Source organism: Periplaneta americana, chromosome 4 (genome assembly GCF_040183065.1).
Source record: "Periplaneta americana isolate PAMFEO1 chromosome 4, P.americana_PAMFEO1_priV1, whole genome shotgun sequence".
NCBI classification, from domain to species: Eukaryota; Metazoa; Arthropoda; class Insecta; order Blattodea; family Blattidae; genus Periplaneta; species Periplaneta americana.
Genome location: NC_091120.1, coordinates 122,536,508 through 122,553,454, shown reverse-complemented (window position 1 = coordinate 122,553,454; position 16,947 = coordinate 122,536,508). Strand labels below are relative to the sequence as shown.

Here is a 16,947-nt window from a genome sequence, read left to right as displayed (position 1 = left end):
TACAAGGCTAAAGGTATATAAAACACTTGCTCGACCGGTCCTCACTTACGGTAGCGAGGCATGGACAATCAGAAAAGCTGATGAGCAAAGGCTGACGACAGCGGAAATGAGGTTCATGAGACGAACAGCGGGATGCTCTTTGCTGGAACACCGTAAAAATGTAGACATATTGCAGGAACTCAAAATGGATCCTATAGTTAATTTTGTTCAACAATATCGACTTCAGTGGAAAAAACATGTCGAAAGGATGGATCGCACTAGATGGCCTAAACAGATTCTTACTTATGTACCAAGAGGAAAGAGAAAATTGGGAAGACCACGAAAGCGCTGGCATGAGACCGTAAAAGATCCTGTAGGGTCTAATACGTAAGGGATATGATATGATGATGATGATGATTTTTCTTTATTGTAAGTCGTGAAGTAGTCACAAACATACAAAATGACGTTTGTGCAGTACATAGTAGTATTTAATTTTAATTCTCTTCAATCTTACAGATTTTTAGGTGTATTAAGTGTCCTTAGGAAATAATAACCAAATACAATAGAATTTTTCATATAGACTTGACGCCATTTTATAGCCTAGGCCAGTTTTCCAAACCCACACAGGCAGCAAATCAGTTGTCATGAGCAGACAGTTTTAAGCTGTCACGAGGCATTTTAAAGCAAAATGTACCATCATGTCGTGCCGAGGCACGTCTGATTCTGTGTGCACCCGGCCTAAGAGAAGGCAGAAAATAGGAAAGATTGTAGAATGTTGGGTTTGCAGTGAAAGACCTACCCTTGGGCAGAACACTATGTATGTGTGTATGTGCATGCATGTATTTTATGTACAGTGTGTATTCCCAGAATATATATTATAAATTTTAACTTGAGTAGAATGTATACATACTTATTTTTAGGTTACAGATACTGTAAATCTCTTTCTTGGATAATGGTAGGTCATATGGCATTTTGAACACACGATAATTGGCAAATATACAGTCATTTATTTCCATTTAGATCAAGGCAATAAATAAACATGTTTGTAAATGAGTGATCACTTTTTATACCATAAAATATTACACTCTGTAGCATGAAGATCCTATCAAATCAATTTCATAACAATCACTATTATTATGAACAATTTGATTCATGCAATTAACTTTGTACTTATTTCAATAGCTGTCGAAGTGATATAGGTTTATGATGAAATGGAACTGAAATGCTTTCTGACATATTATAAATAACTGATACTAGATTATATGAGGTTTTAGGCTTTCACGGTGACTGTGATCAGAATAGGAAATGTCAAGTTCCAGGACATGGTGGAATACCCAAAAACCCAATTCTGAACTGATGCTAGAGTTAAAACAGAGGACAATAATACATTCACTTCTCTATTAGAGAAACTTTCTCATTTTTAGAGTAAACTTACTGTTTTCGTGTACACTGCATCTCGTTCTAATGTTGGGGACTGTTTTGTCAATTGCTCCTGCATTTTCTGTAAATAAATTTAATGAAATTGATTAAAATCCAGAAATACCCATATTTGTTTACAAAATATATATGTCAAGTTTATTACTTCGACAATGCAGAAGTTTATTTCTTTTGACATGAAAAAAGTGTCCTTTAGGAATGCCATTATCAATTATAAATTTCTCTTAGTGCAGCCTTTACTTCTCAATTAAATGACATGGTTTGTTCATATTGTATTGTATTTATTTACATTCCATGGTATTTGTACATCGCTTCACAGCTAGAATATGGAACATGTCAAAAAAATCTTAACTGTACTACAAAGTCTTAATTATAGTAATAGTCTACTTGGAATATATACAGAAGAGTTTTACAATATACAATTACAACACAAGGGGTTAGTGTCAATATTTAATACAAGACAGAAATATTCATGCAGCATTGTTGAATGTCATAAATTCACGTACGGAATAGAAGGCGTGAGAAATTAGGTACCAGTACTTCTTTAGTTTGGCCCTAAATATAATCTTATATTTTGAATTTGATTTTTTATACCCATAGGGAGGCTATTGAAAATTTTTTAGGTGCCATATAATGCACTCCTTTTTGATAGCATGATAGACTTGCCAATGGAGTATGAAAGTCTTTTATTTTACGAGTATTTATGCTATGAACTGTTGCATTAGTTACAAAGTTTTCACGATTACATAAGAGGAAGTTTATTAATGAAAAATATACTGATAAGCTATGGGCATTATTTGTAGTTTTTTTTTAAATGGTCCTATATGATTCCCTAGATTTGGCACCTACTATTATTCTAATTACTCTTTTTGTAGTAGGAATATGCTGTTACTATTTGTAGAATTTCCCCAGAATATTATTCCAAAACTCATTACCGAGTGGAAGTATGCAAAGTATATTGTTTTTAAGGTATTGATATTTACTATCTCTTGCATAGATCTAATAGCAAAACATGCTGAAATTAGTTTGGAGGTAATTTCTTTAATATGATTTTTCGAATTTAACACATTATTGATTTGTAAGCCAAGAAATTTGGTTCTTGTTTCTATTAGGGACCTGTTCTTAATTATTGGGTTTGAATTTTAACAGGATTTAAATTGAATTATGTCAGTTTTGTTACAATTTAATAATAATTTATTGACTGAGAACCAATCACATATTTTGAGAAGAATTGTCTCTGTTGAAGATTGGAATGTGTTGGAGTTATTGGGGTAATTACTATACTTATATCATCTGCAAATAATATGGGATGACCTACATCTTTTATTAGGGGGGCAAGATCATTTATGAACACCAGAAGAAGTAGAGGACCTAATATTGATCCTTGTGGAATTCCATTATTAAATAGTTCCCCATGTCGAGGCAGATTTCCTAGAGATATTGATTTCGACTTTCTTTCCTATCTATGAGATTTGAGTGAAACCATTGGTGTGCAACGCATTTAATTCCATAATAATCTAATTTGTCTAGTAGCATTTTATGATTTATATAGACAAAAGCTTTGGATAAATCACAGGAAATCCCTCCAACTTGGAATTTTTTATCTATTGCCTCCAGAATTTTATCAATTAAATTCACTATGTACTGGGTGAACAATCTTCCACATGCCTGCTTCCACTGCTTGCAGTCTTGGGGTCAAGTCAATAACTGTGGTGAATCAAGTGTCAGGAAGTCCACATCTACCTACAGTTTGGCACGTAAGTTATTACTAATAAATACTTAAAAAATAAATACTAATACACACTTAAAAGATAAAGAATTAAAAAGTAAAGTAAAAGTAATTTAATCGTATGAATCATACAGGAATACTCTTCGGGGAATAGAATTAATTAACACACTGTATTACATCGTCTAAAACACACGTGCTTATTTTATAAGAGTACAACTCACACTGACACCTGACACGACTTTCAGCACTGTGGAGGCTTAGCAGCTGATTCCGCCGACTAGCCATAAGTTGTAAAAGTGCGAGTGCATGAAGGATTGTTCACCCAGTAGAAGGCAATTCATCTGAGAAAAGGCATATGTACTAGCAGAGATTTTTCACCAGAAATAATGTAACTTGTAACTCCTAAATAAGAACAGCACAAATTTTGATTTATTCAAAACAACTAACAATTTTTAACAGTGTTTCATTACTTATTTTTTTGTAAGTATACTGTGCGACAAAAGAATACACCACCAACAATTTATAAGTTCCAGATACATAATACTTCACATGTTCATCTCGTCAAAGCTGTCGTTCACCAGATTACAATTAATTAAACAATTTAAATTTGGTATATTTTGTTTCAGAGTCTGAAATACGTTATAGAGTGAATGGAGAGTTGATTTTAGATACATCAGGGCCTCTGAAGAGAGAAATAATATAATTGATAAATACAAAATCAATCGAAGTGAACATGAACAAGAGGTCACGTATTATGCCAATCTGGTATTATCAATTTCAAGAGTGTAGATCGTTACAGCATGGGTATACAAAGCATGTGACTAAACGACATTTCATACAAGTTGAGAGGATGCAAAAGCATTTCTTTCCCCTTCTACTTGACCTAAGTTCGTCAGTAACAGGGCGATAGCTGTTACCACTATACCTGCAACAAGTTGTACACACAAGAAAATAGAATCTTAAAGTACATAACTGAATATAAAATACAGTGACACAGATGTTTGACAATTACATGGTTGAGTATATTTTAATGTCGTTCTTAAATATTTTCAACTAATATTTATAGTAATGAATGTTAGTTTGTATTATAAAGTCAGGGGGGAGTGACACAGTGCAGATTGTCCCATTCTGTGTACTGTAGAGTAGCAACTAGCAGTGAAGAAAACATTTATCTTCTGCTCTCAGTAGCTTTTAATGTGCCAGTTAGTAAAAACAGCAATAAAATGAAATATAAACGCTTAGTATAGACTTTCTACATATAGATTATCAATAAACATTTTCAATAATATTTTTCACTAGTTTGAAAGTCAATTATTAGTCGAATATTAGTAAGATGGATAGTAGCTTCTTCCCCTTCACTGATGGTTGAGAGTTTGAGTAGAGGGGAAGGCCTATCAACCAAACTGAAATGGGGAGTAGTTCAAGGTTCAAGTCTCTGACAATCTTAATTTTTTTAATTATAAATTTCCCTATCATATGTCTTGCAAAGCTAGATTTATGTCGCTCACATTATATGCCCAAACTCAAGTAAATAGCAAACCCCTCCCCTCTCCCGAGCAATGATACTCCTGTCTGTAAATAAGATGGTTGACTCAGCATTACTCTTGAATATGACAGACACACAATTACTCCATCAATAAATATAATTTTGTGGACTCCAAGCCATGCAGAATGGGGGTAGTTGTTGATGCAGGTGGTTTGCGGACCCTACCACAGGCATGTATGTATTTATTTATTCTATGTGCTTCCGGGTTTTTTAGACAGTGAAACAACTATTATTTTTGTTTATACAGGCCAGGTCTCGCCTATTGATAGTCCACAGGTGATGGGCAATAATATTTTTACCAGACATAACGAAGTTTATTAATGTTATGTCATTAAATATTTAAAATAACTCAATTAAAAATTAAAATAAAAAATAATATTACTGTACTGGGAGGCAAACTCACAACCTATGACATAGAAAACATATATCTTACCCCTATTCCACACATACTTCGTAAGGTTGACTACATGGTAGATGGATGACATTCAATAAATAAACATTACAGCAATGTCATTGGGTATTGGATGTGCTCAGGCCCACCATATGATTCATGATGTGTTGAGATATCGGAAGGTGTCAGCAAGATGGGTGCCGGGACAGCTCACCCCTGATTACAAGACTGCAAGAATGGCAATAAGCCTGGAACACTTGTGGTGGTATAAGCGCAAGGGCAATGACTTCCTGTTCAGGATCATCACAGCAGATGAGAGTGGGTGCACCACTTTACCCTGGAGATCAAGGCCGCCTCAATGACATGGAAACATCCCAGCTCACTCATCCAGAAAAATTCAAAGTTTCGCAGTCCGCAGGGAAGATTAAGCTGACAGTGTTCTGGGATGTGAAGGGCTTCATTTTGCTTGATTTCCTCACTACAGGGACCATCAATGCAGCATGCTATTGCCACACATTAAGCCGATTGAAGTCCTCCATTCAACACAAGAGAGGAGGATGCTTAACACATTCGTTATCTGGGATGAGAGAGATTGAAACTTCCGTTCTTGCCCCACTGGACTTCCACCTTTTTCCTGTGTTGAAGTCAGCACTATCGGGACATCACTTCAGAAGCAACAAAGAGGTGCAACAGGCTGTAAAGAATGTTATGAAATTGCTGGGCACCGAATTTTACCAGGAGAGTTTCTTGAAATTTATTTCACAGTACGACAAATGTATCAATATTGGTGTGACTATGTGGAAAAGTAGCCAAAGGTTTGTCTTTTGTTATGACAATATATTTTCTCACTTTGTAACACAGCTTCCATGTGAAATAAAATGACGAAACTTATATTCGGAACGCCCCTCATATATGTATATAACTTACTGCTGAGTTCGATCCTTTTCTTGGAGAATATACTGAAAAATCTGTGCCCATAAGTGAAAGAAATAATTATTGATGATATAAAACGGTCAAAATATTTCTCCATCATAATTAATTGAGTCCATTCTGGATATTTCATAAATCGATCAGTTATCTTTTACATTAAGGTATGTGGGCGAAAATGGTAGGCCTGTTGATCTTCACATTTACTTTTTGCCATGTCTGAAATTCTAACTGCAGCAGTAATAAATATTTTCATACAATTCTGCTTATTTCATTTACTGTAGAGATCAATATTATGACAACACATTCAATATGTCAGGAGCATATAGGTTTACAGAGTCACATTAATGAAAACAATTTCGAGAACACAGTATGATGTGTCCTGTGCAGATTATTTAATTGAATTTTGTCGCAACTAGTGCTGCAAATTATTATCAGGAGACATGTTCATAAATCCTTCACGAGAGAAGACATATAAATGTTCATATGAAAATTGGAATAGCATAATGAAGGCCTTTACACATGTCAGCTATGTTATCTTTGAGAAACAGCAAGTATGAAATGAAGTGAAATGAGGTCTCATGCCTGTTGAATAAACTTTGTATGTTTATCACGACTTTCTTAATTACAGTTTGGAAGGACACACAGCAGAGATTTTATAGTATAAATGTGAAATTGTGAAGTGTTAGCATAGACATTGTAATAGTTCATGGATTACGCTATTTGAATCACATGCACAATTCATAAGTTCTGTTTGTGGCATGTTCAATAATTATTACGAACAAAAATCCAAAAGGAAATCTGATAATGACTATGAATATCCGCTGGCTATACTAGATTAGACAAGAGGAAAAATTAGGATATTTTGAAAGAATTAAATTCTGACCCAATTTTAGAGAAAATAAAAAATTATAGACAGAAATGGAAATACCATACACTCAAGAAGCCTAGAACAAGGATAGATACCATGCCTAGCATTTAATTACTGAACTTTAGGAACAAGATCTTTGGGCTGTCCGCTGAAACGATGGAATGAGACCATAGGAAATAATAATAATAATAATAATAATAATAATAATAATAATAATAATAATAATAATAGTAATAATAGTAGTAATAATAATAATAATAATAGTAATAATAATAATAATAATAATAATATTAATAGTAATAATAATAATAGTAATAATAATAATAATAATAATAATAATAGTAATAATAATAATAATAATAATAATAATAATAATAATAATAATAATAATAGTAATAGTAATAATCTATACTAATAATAAATCTGTAAGCGAAATTTTTCTGGTAATTTTCGCTTTTCCGAAAATAATTGGTGTTAACATGTATAATTAATCATTCTGAAACCGAAAATCGCTTTTTTGAAATTTTTGTTTGTATGTCTGTCTGTCTGGATGTTTGTTACCTTTTCACGCGATAATGGCTGAACGAATTTCGATGAAAATTGGAATAAATTAAGTTCGTTGTAACTTAGATTTTAGGCTATATGACATTTAAAATACTTTATTTAAAAGGGGGGTTATAAGGGGGCCTGAATTAAAGAAACCGAAATATCTAGCTTATTATTGATTTTTGTGAAAAATGTTACATAACAAAAGTTTCTTTAAAAATGGTTTCCGATAAGTTTTATTCCAGGCAAAATTTTGATAGGATTGATATTTAAGTCTGTCTGTCTGTCTGGATGCTTGTTACCTTTTCACGCGATAATGGCTGAACGGATTTCGATGAAAATTGGAATATAAATTAAGTTCGTTGTAACTTAGATTTTAGGCTATATGGCATTCAAACAGTGGCGGTGCGTCAATAAGAGCACAAGAGCACGTGAACACCTTGTTTCCATTAATGCACGACTAGTTTTATTATTTGATACCGTATTGATGTAGTGGGGATGTATAATATCAGAATCGAGTATTTTAAATTTCCCGCATCTTGCATAAACTTCTTATGTAAACTTGGCAACATCCGTTCACGTACAAGCCGTGCTCTTTTCGAGATGGTTACAGGAATTTCACGCATGCGCGGGAGAAAATTGTCTTTAGCTGGCCGCTTATGACTCGTCAAGAGCACAAAGCGTTAAGTGAACATGATGAGTATCTATCCTACAGATGTCAGGTGCATCGGTGCCTATCCTTCACATGCTATATCTCGAGGAGAAAATTTAAAAGCCTGTAGATGTCAGCATCTGACTGTAGGAACGTTTACTTTACGTAGATGTGTGTACAGTGCTGCTACGAGAGTGTAGTTTGTGAATTACTATACTTCAGTGTCGGCATAATAGCATTAGTTTGACTTTCAAACACGTGGTGGCTGATTGTGGTGGTGGTATGAATTTAAGTATAGTCGGAGGCACCGATTTTGGCAGATGACCTCGATGACATTTCCAGTAGGCGAGCCAATATTGTTTGTGTAAGCTGTGAGAATGAGATGCGGTAACATTCTGAGTCGTTCACATTTTCATAACAGCAGCTCATATCAATTATCCTTATTATGAAACACACCACGGTACAGTCCTACTCAAAGAATACCTTTAATAAATGTAAATGATTTCCGTTCGCAATGATTTTACAATACGTCTCCTACATTTTCTAAATTAAATTAATTCTTAATTAAAAGGAAAAAGCATTGCATTGCTCATATATATATATATATATATATATATATATATATATATATATATAATCCTACTCTTACCAGATCAATATACAAGATTTGTCCAGTAATAATCTAGGGATCGTCTACTGGTGGTGCGACAATTCAAGTTAATAAAATTATGATTCTTCTTAATAATCCCCCTCGAAATTATTCAAATCAACTTCACAGGGAGTTATACCCGAAAGCTTGATTTGCACAATCAAAATATAATTTGGTTAATTGGGTAAAATTGCATGCTGCGGAAGTTAGATTTATATAAGAGTATAATAAATAGGATTGTAATGGATATTACAAGGGCAATAATTTCTTCACACGCACATTATGAATAGAACAGAGAAGAAAGCATTTTAAAATATTCGAAATCGTACAAAACATCGGAGAAACCAATTTTCCCTGCACAAATTGCACCAATTGAAAAATATAATTACCATTCACAATAAATACTGTATTTTATGGATTCTAAGAAGTTGTTTATTAATCTAGAGGTATTGGCTGATGACTATATTAAATTCCAGCACAACATTCATTCAGAATATGTAGAAATTACACTTTGGATTTTACTAAATGTATAGGCCTACTATCAAAAGGTGTTACATACCCCCTTAAATACTGTACATGTGTTACCTGTGCGATGTCCGATGTTTAATTTTTTAAAATATAATTCATAGTACTGAAACTGCCATATTGAAATCGCACAAATTGCATTATTCGTAATTTTCGTCCCGAAAACCCCTAAGATATCTAATTTAATTTTTCACCCATTTTTGTCCCACTCCACCACTTTAGGGACAAAGTCGGACTAAATACTACCTTATTCGTATTCTGTGATCGCAAAGATCCCCAGATATCGACTTTCATCGAGATCGGATGACATGAGATTTCTCACTCCCTTCTGCCTTTTCATCAGTACCTTAGGATATGGTATTTAAAAAATCTAAGAATATTTAACCAATATTGCAGAGAGTAACCTTCATTTTAAATTTTACGTCTCTAGTTACATATAGTTTAGTGAATTTTTAAAATCGTCGACTTCTTTCTCTCTCCTCTCTGCTTGCAAAAAAAAAAAAAAAAAAAAAAAAAACTGACGTTATTTCAAGGGAGTAGCCTACATGAAATGGAACTTTTTTTTTTTTTTACTTTCCTTATACATTTTAGAAACAATTGTGAGAGATGAGATGAATAATCTAACCCAATTTTATGAGTGAATCTTTGTTTTAAATTTAAAGGCTGTACATCTGCTGGTTAAAAAAAATAAATTGGTATAATTATTTTGATCATTACTGCCTCCCATTTTCCATCCCTTAATGTTCGTATTTCGTAAAACTCAGTCTTATCTATTGACTAAGGATTAACATATTTCCATATACATATATATTTCCATATATATATAACACATTATATTTCCATTTCGTACAATATTCTGGTCATGAGACATAATCATATACTTTGTCTTTTCGGGATTTACTACCAAACCTATCGCTTTATTTGCTTCAAGTAAAATTTCCGTGTTCTCTCTAATAGTTTGTGGAGTTTTTCCTAACATTTTCACGTCATCCGCATAGACAAAAAGCTGATGTAACCCGTTCAATTCCAAACCCTCTCTGTTATCCTGAACTTTCCTAATGGCATATTCTAGAGCGAAGTTAAAAAGTAAAGGTGATAGTGCATCTCCTTGCTTTAGCCTGCAGTGAATTGGAAAAGCATCAGATAGAAACTGGCCTATAAGGACTCTGCTGTAAGTTTCATTGAGACACATTTTAATTAATCGAACAAGTTTCTTGGGAATACCAAAGACACATAGACTACTGTAATATTTGCTTAGTTTTTGGAGGTGACTGTCCAGAGTGCACAAATACTCGCGCGTGCATGTTTACTCTTATGTCCTACCCATTCCACTGCGACAGAGATAACAGCCGATCTTGCAGCGGTGAGGAACTCGCTCTCCAGTTCACATTAAGAAAATCCATCTGCCAAAATCCCTGGCGCGACCTATATCTGTGTGGTAGTGTATAATATTTAAGAATAATATTTACTGGCATGTATTTATAGCAATCAATCTATGCGAATGGGATTACAGTACTGGTATAGGTTATAGTGTATCAGTGTGTTGTGAATCAAAATATATTACTGAACACACGCGTTTGTAAATAACAGGACTGTGGTATGTATTCATTATTAACAAACGTAAACAATGAACTCTGTTCAATGAAATTTGGAACAGTAAAGAACTGGGTAAACTGGCTTACCAGGAAAAATTGGAAATAGAAAGACTGAGTTTCATTATTATTACTATTATTATTACTCTTCTTCTTCTTCTTCTTCTTATTATTATTATTATTATTATTATTATTATTATTATTATTATTATTATTATTATTATTATTATTATTATTATTATTATTATTATTATTATTATATGTCGTTTTGAATTTATATACGGCTTTTTCGATAGTGAAATATTGGAATCATGACATTTCATATTAGACTAAACGTACAATTTCAAATTCTCTTCGATTTTGGAACCACAAAATTGTGAACACACATAATATTTTATGACGAGCCGCCACTGCATTCAAAATACTTTATTTAAAAGGGGAGTTATAAGGGGGCCTGAATTAAATAAACCAAAATATCTCGCTTATTATTGATTTTTGTGAAAAATGTTACATAACAAAAGTTTCTTTAAAAATGATTTCCGATAAGTTTTATCCCAGGCAAAATTTTGATAGGACTGATCTCTAAGGATATATAGGAGTTTTAATATAACAATACAATACATTTCCACCGCCGCCTCAGATTACAGTGTCGTTGTTCCGTAACTTCTATGTGCAAAATATTGAATTATTTAGTAGGAAGAAAAATTTATTCATTCTATGGCAGTAGTTCATAAGAGATCGTGAATTCTTACATTTTCGAAAGAAAGAAATATAATTAAGTTATTTATAGTATATTGTGTTATTTGCTGCATCACTATTTAAGTTATATAATAGAGCAAAAGTCTGAACATCGATATGTGACATAGGAGTTATTGCAGGAATGACGGGGATGGCTACAATGAAATCAAAACAAATGACTCCGTCTATTTAAGGCGGCCTTGATGTTCATCAATATTAATATACAGAGAATATTTTGAGTGTTTGTATGATGTAATCTCAGAAGCTAATTAACCTTCACTATTTGAAATTTGTAGTTTCTCTAGACGGATGTAATGCTACAAATGAGGACTGAGGTAAAATGAAAAGAAATCTGTACGCACAGAAAACTTGATATTCTGTCGAAATATTGTATAACTTGATTATTGCAACTTTATTCGGTCCACATAAAATACTTTAATTTTATACGCTCATTTTACCATAGAGATCACTGGAGCTGAGTTATTTTAAAAGGTGTCATGAAATGGCGTTCCTGCACTCATAATTTACCCATATTCATTTCCTGTGTTTCTTAAAATAATATTTATGTAGAGTACCTCATTTTCTTATTTGCATAAACAATGATATACAACCGAGCGAGTTGGCTCAGGTGGTAGCATTTGAGACACGCATTCAGGGGTCCCGGGTTCAAACCCCGTGGCCGACCAATCTGACTGGGGTTTTTCATGATTTCCCTTAGTCATAAAGGCAAATGCCAGATTGGAAAGATAACATGCCATTATTCATCACCGCCTCAATTACCAATACCAAAAACATTAATCAAAGTCTATAATCAGTTACATGAACACAAGCCATCTACAACACACAATAGAAACAGGAACTCAAGAGTAAAAATGGCCTGCTGATATACCCACACATTCTAAACACGTGACATGACCACAGATGTTAAGGCGTGAATAAAATAAACTTAACAAAAACAAAAGATGCACAGTAAGGTTAACATAAAAATGATCTTCGTACACAATCAACTCTATTAATTTGGAGTGATTTATTAAAGGCTACATTCAAGACTAATTTAGAAAAATGTTAAACGAATTATCTTTGCACCAAATGAGTGGTCTCTGGACCAAAATGATAACATTTTAATTATTTAAATACAATTTAAATTAATTAGCATATTAAACGATTTATTCTTCTATCAAACACGAATGTTCCCTAGATCCAATGTTTTATTTTAATTATGTAATTACTTTATATTTATTTCTAATAAGTGCAGCGGAGCGCACGGGTACAGCTAGAATTAGTAATAATAATAATAATAATAATAATAGTAGTAGTAATAATAATAATAATAGTAATAATAATAATAATTATTATTTATTTATTTATTTTTATTTATTTATTTATTTAGAATATTAATGTGCAAAACAAAAGCACAAGGCCAATTACAGTTTAGCACAAGATACAAAACAAAACAAAACAAAACAACAAATGATGATGAGAATGAATGACAGAAAATGCCAGTGAGATGAAATACAATCAATATAATAGTCAACATTAATCATTGACCAAATGCAACAAAATAAATAGCACAAATAATTATTACAATTAGTAGGTACAGTGAGATAATTAAAATAATGGCAATTAAATAAAATGAATTACAAATGAATTAATGAAATCATATAAATGAAGACTGGAATAATATAAGAAACAGTGCACACAAATAATTATTAAATTAGAGACAAATACTAATAAACAATAATGACAAAATGAATAGATAATTACAAAAATACATGATACAGAAAAGCTAAAAACAACACAAACGAAGTTAAAATGAATGTGCTTAATATAAGAATAGCCAAACAACAAACTATACATTAAACGGATCTGAATTAATATAGAGTAAATTGGCAGCTTTCATGCATCTGACAACTGGAGAGAGAGATTTAGGCTTATAGGTATAAAAATTTTTCTGAAATCTTAAACCATTCGAAGGAGCCCGAAGGTAGATATTACTTATGAAGGATTCACAATCAATATCACCCTTTAAGGCCTTACAAAAGAATAAATAGTCAAGCTCAAGACGTCTAGCATAAAGGCTAGAAAAGTTAAATTATTTACAAGTACGCTCATAATTGAAAACAGATGAATTTCGTAAAAACCTAAAACCACATAGGGATGATTTCCAATTTAGCCAAATCAGTAGATTTTGCAACTCATTTTTAATTTTCAGAGAAGTCTATATTGTATCTTAAAAGTATTTATTTCAGTCACTGACTTCACAGCATATGTTTAAGGTGCTACACCTTTACATTACATATTTAAAAGACGTATGAACATTTTCGTTGGTCTACGCCAACATCATCAGGTACGAAGTACATTTCAGCAATATCAGTGCTCTCTACATAATATCTACAAATACAAAACATACGAGTATTTAGTGGCATGCAAAATGAGACATATTAAAAACCAACATTGCTGTGATACACATTGACAATCAATATGACTGCCTTGATTGTCACTTACTTAAAATACACGTATAAATTACAAAAAATATTGATTTACATATATATATATATATATATATATATATATATATATATATATAAATGCAAGTCTTCACATATGAGATAATAAAATGACATGATTTAAAAGTGATAAAAATAATAAAATATAAAACTAAGATAAAAAAGTATTATGAATGTGAAGAGTTGCAAGATTACAGTAATTACATTTATTATATTCCTATTTCTGTTTCACAATAATATATATATTTCCACCATTCAGAAACGTATGTATCATGGTTTGTGTCACGTAATTATTTGAATATTTTTCAAGTTTACTTACTTACTTACAAATGGCTTTTAAGGAACCCGAAGGTTCATTGCCGCCCTCACATAAGCCCGCCAGCGGTCCCTATCTTGTGCAAGATTAATCCAGTCTCTATCATCATACCCCACCTCCCTCAAATCCATTTTAATATTATCCTCCCATCTACGTCTCGGCCTCCCTAAAGGTCTTTTTCCCTCCGGTCTCCCAACTAACACTCTATATGCATTTCTGGATTCGCCCATACGTGCTACATGCCCTGCCCATCTCAAACGTCTGGATTTAATGTTCCTAATTATGTCAGGTGAAGAATACAATGCGTGCAGTTCTGTGTTGTGTAACTTTCTCCATTCTCCTGTAACTTCATCCCGCTTAGCCCCAAATATTTTCCTAAGCACCTTATTCTCAAACACCCTGAACCTATGTTCCTCTCTCAGAGTGAGAGTCCAAGTTTCACAATTTTTCAAGTTTATATGGTTTTATTATAAATGCCAATGTATTATACGTTGGGTTGTTTGATGTTGATTAATGATGTATATTTGATTTTGTCGATAATGCTATTCGTCCAATCTGGAAGTAATTGAATTCAACAAGTTGATGACTCAATTTTTAACGGATTTAACATTTGATTTGTATGATATGTTAAATGGAAGAAACTTACATGGTGATGTATTGTCGATATCCAATACTGTAATTGTAATGAACGTGTGGTATGGCGCAAGTCAAGTATCAGAATTAACTGAAAAAGATCAAATATTGAATAAATAAATCACTAATAATCATATTGATGAAGCAAGTATTTGACTGGCATCATATGAATTTAAATGAAAGTCAAAATTCGGTGCAGTTATTTTGGGTAATGGAATAGTTACGAAAATAAATATTTGTGTGCGATTATTATGTACTAGTAGCAATTTGAAATTATAATTTAGTTAAGTGAATGTATAAATCAAGCTTTTTAGTTATATTATCCAAAACAGCATAAAAATATCTATATAGACTTACTCAGTGTAGACGTGCCTTCTTAGATGTTGATTATGTGGTGGTTGTGTGAGGACTGTGTGACGACTACGTGTATCATGGTCTGAGGAAGATGTGGACAGTGCGCGCATGAATACATCACGTCATATGTTGTATAGTGTGTTCTGTAAGTTAGGTAAATTTTCATTAATTAAAGATTTATTACTTTTATAATATTTCGAAATATAATATTCTTCCGCTGTATTTATATGAGTATTATCTTTATATGTTTTAATTATTGTTAAAGTATCATTTACTGAGCCAAGTTCGTGTCCGTTTTGAATGAGATGGGATGCATATTTTGACTTTGCTCTGTTATGTTTAAAATCGGAGATATGTTCTTTATATCTTACTTTGAAGTTCCGTTTTGTTTGCCCGATGTATTTGGCATTACAGGTTTTACAATTTAACATATACACTCCTTTCTTATTAAGTTTATCAATATGGTGCAAATCGTTATTAATGTTATTGTTGATTTTATTGTTAGTTTTGTATGCTATTTTTATGTTTTATTTTTGGAAAAAATGTGCTAATTTGTTGGAAATTATTTTATTATAAGTCAAAGTCGACCACGTTTTGTTGCTCTCTTTAGTAGATCTAGATAAAGTGGACGAACTTTTTATTTTCTGTTCATTTTCTTTCTTAGATATTAGTTTTCTAATTAATGTTCTATTATAACCGTTTTCATGTGCGATGTCAAGAATGTTCTGTATTTCTTTTCTGTATTTTGTACGGGATAAAGGGAATCTGCAATGCTCTATTAATTAAATAGTGAAACATACTTAATTTATGGGCAGGAGGATGCTCTGAAGTTGCTGGTATAGTATGATTAGTATGTGTTGGTTTCCTATAGATGTCGAAGGATAGGTTACTTTTTTGTTTTATTATTTTTATATCCAAAAATGGTATGGATTTGTTTGTTTCCAATTCAACTGTAAATTTTAGATTATTGTGAATTTGATTGAAATCGTATGCAATGGAATCGCTGCTCGATTTATTGTTGTGTATTATGATAGTATCGTCTACATATCTGCGGTAATATATTATACCGTGTTTATTTAGTAAGTTTTGAATGTGTTTTTCTTCTATGTGTTGTAAAAAGATTTCTGTTAATATGCCCGATAACGGACTGTCCATTGCTAAACCACTGTTCTGTTTATATATTTTTTGATTAAAAGTGAAATAATTTTGTGACGTACATAGTGTTATTAACTGAACTATTTGTTTGATTATTGAATCGTGAATTTTATTTTCAATAAGCTTTGTTTTAATTACTTCTATTGTTTCTTGAACAGGAATGTTCGTATATAAGTTTTCTATGTCTAATGACATTAGTTTTGTATCTTTATCAATTGAGATATTTTTCAATTCACCAACTATATGTTTTGTATTTTTTACTGTATATACATTGTTCATATTAAGAGTCTGTTGTAACCATTTCTGTAAAAATGTACTAAGTTTATAATTAGGTGAATTCATATGGGTCATTCCATTGTAACAAATGTTACATTCTTACATGGATTTGAACATTTGACAT

At 32.2% G+C, this 16,947-nt stretch overlaps 1 protein-coding gene across 1 annotated transcript in view; it reads right to left on the bottom strand.

The window, feature by feature from the left end:
• The window catches only part of Usp14 (ubiquitin specific protease 14), a 152,527-nt gene that overhangs the window by 35,590 nt on the left and 99,990 nt on the right, over positions 1-16,947 (bottom strand). Inside the window, exon 7 of the mRNA XM_069823918.1 lies at positions 1,415-1,480. Within this exon, the coding sequence (XP_069680019.1) occupies positions 1,415-1,480 (66 nt within the window). The remainder of the gene's footprint in view (positions 1-1,414; positions 1,481-16,947) is intronic.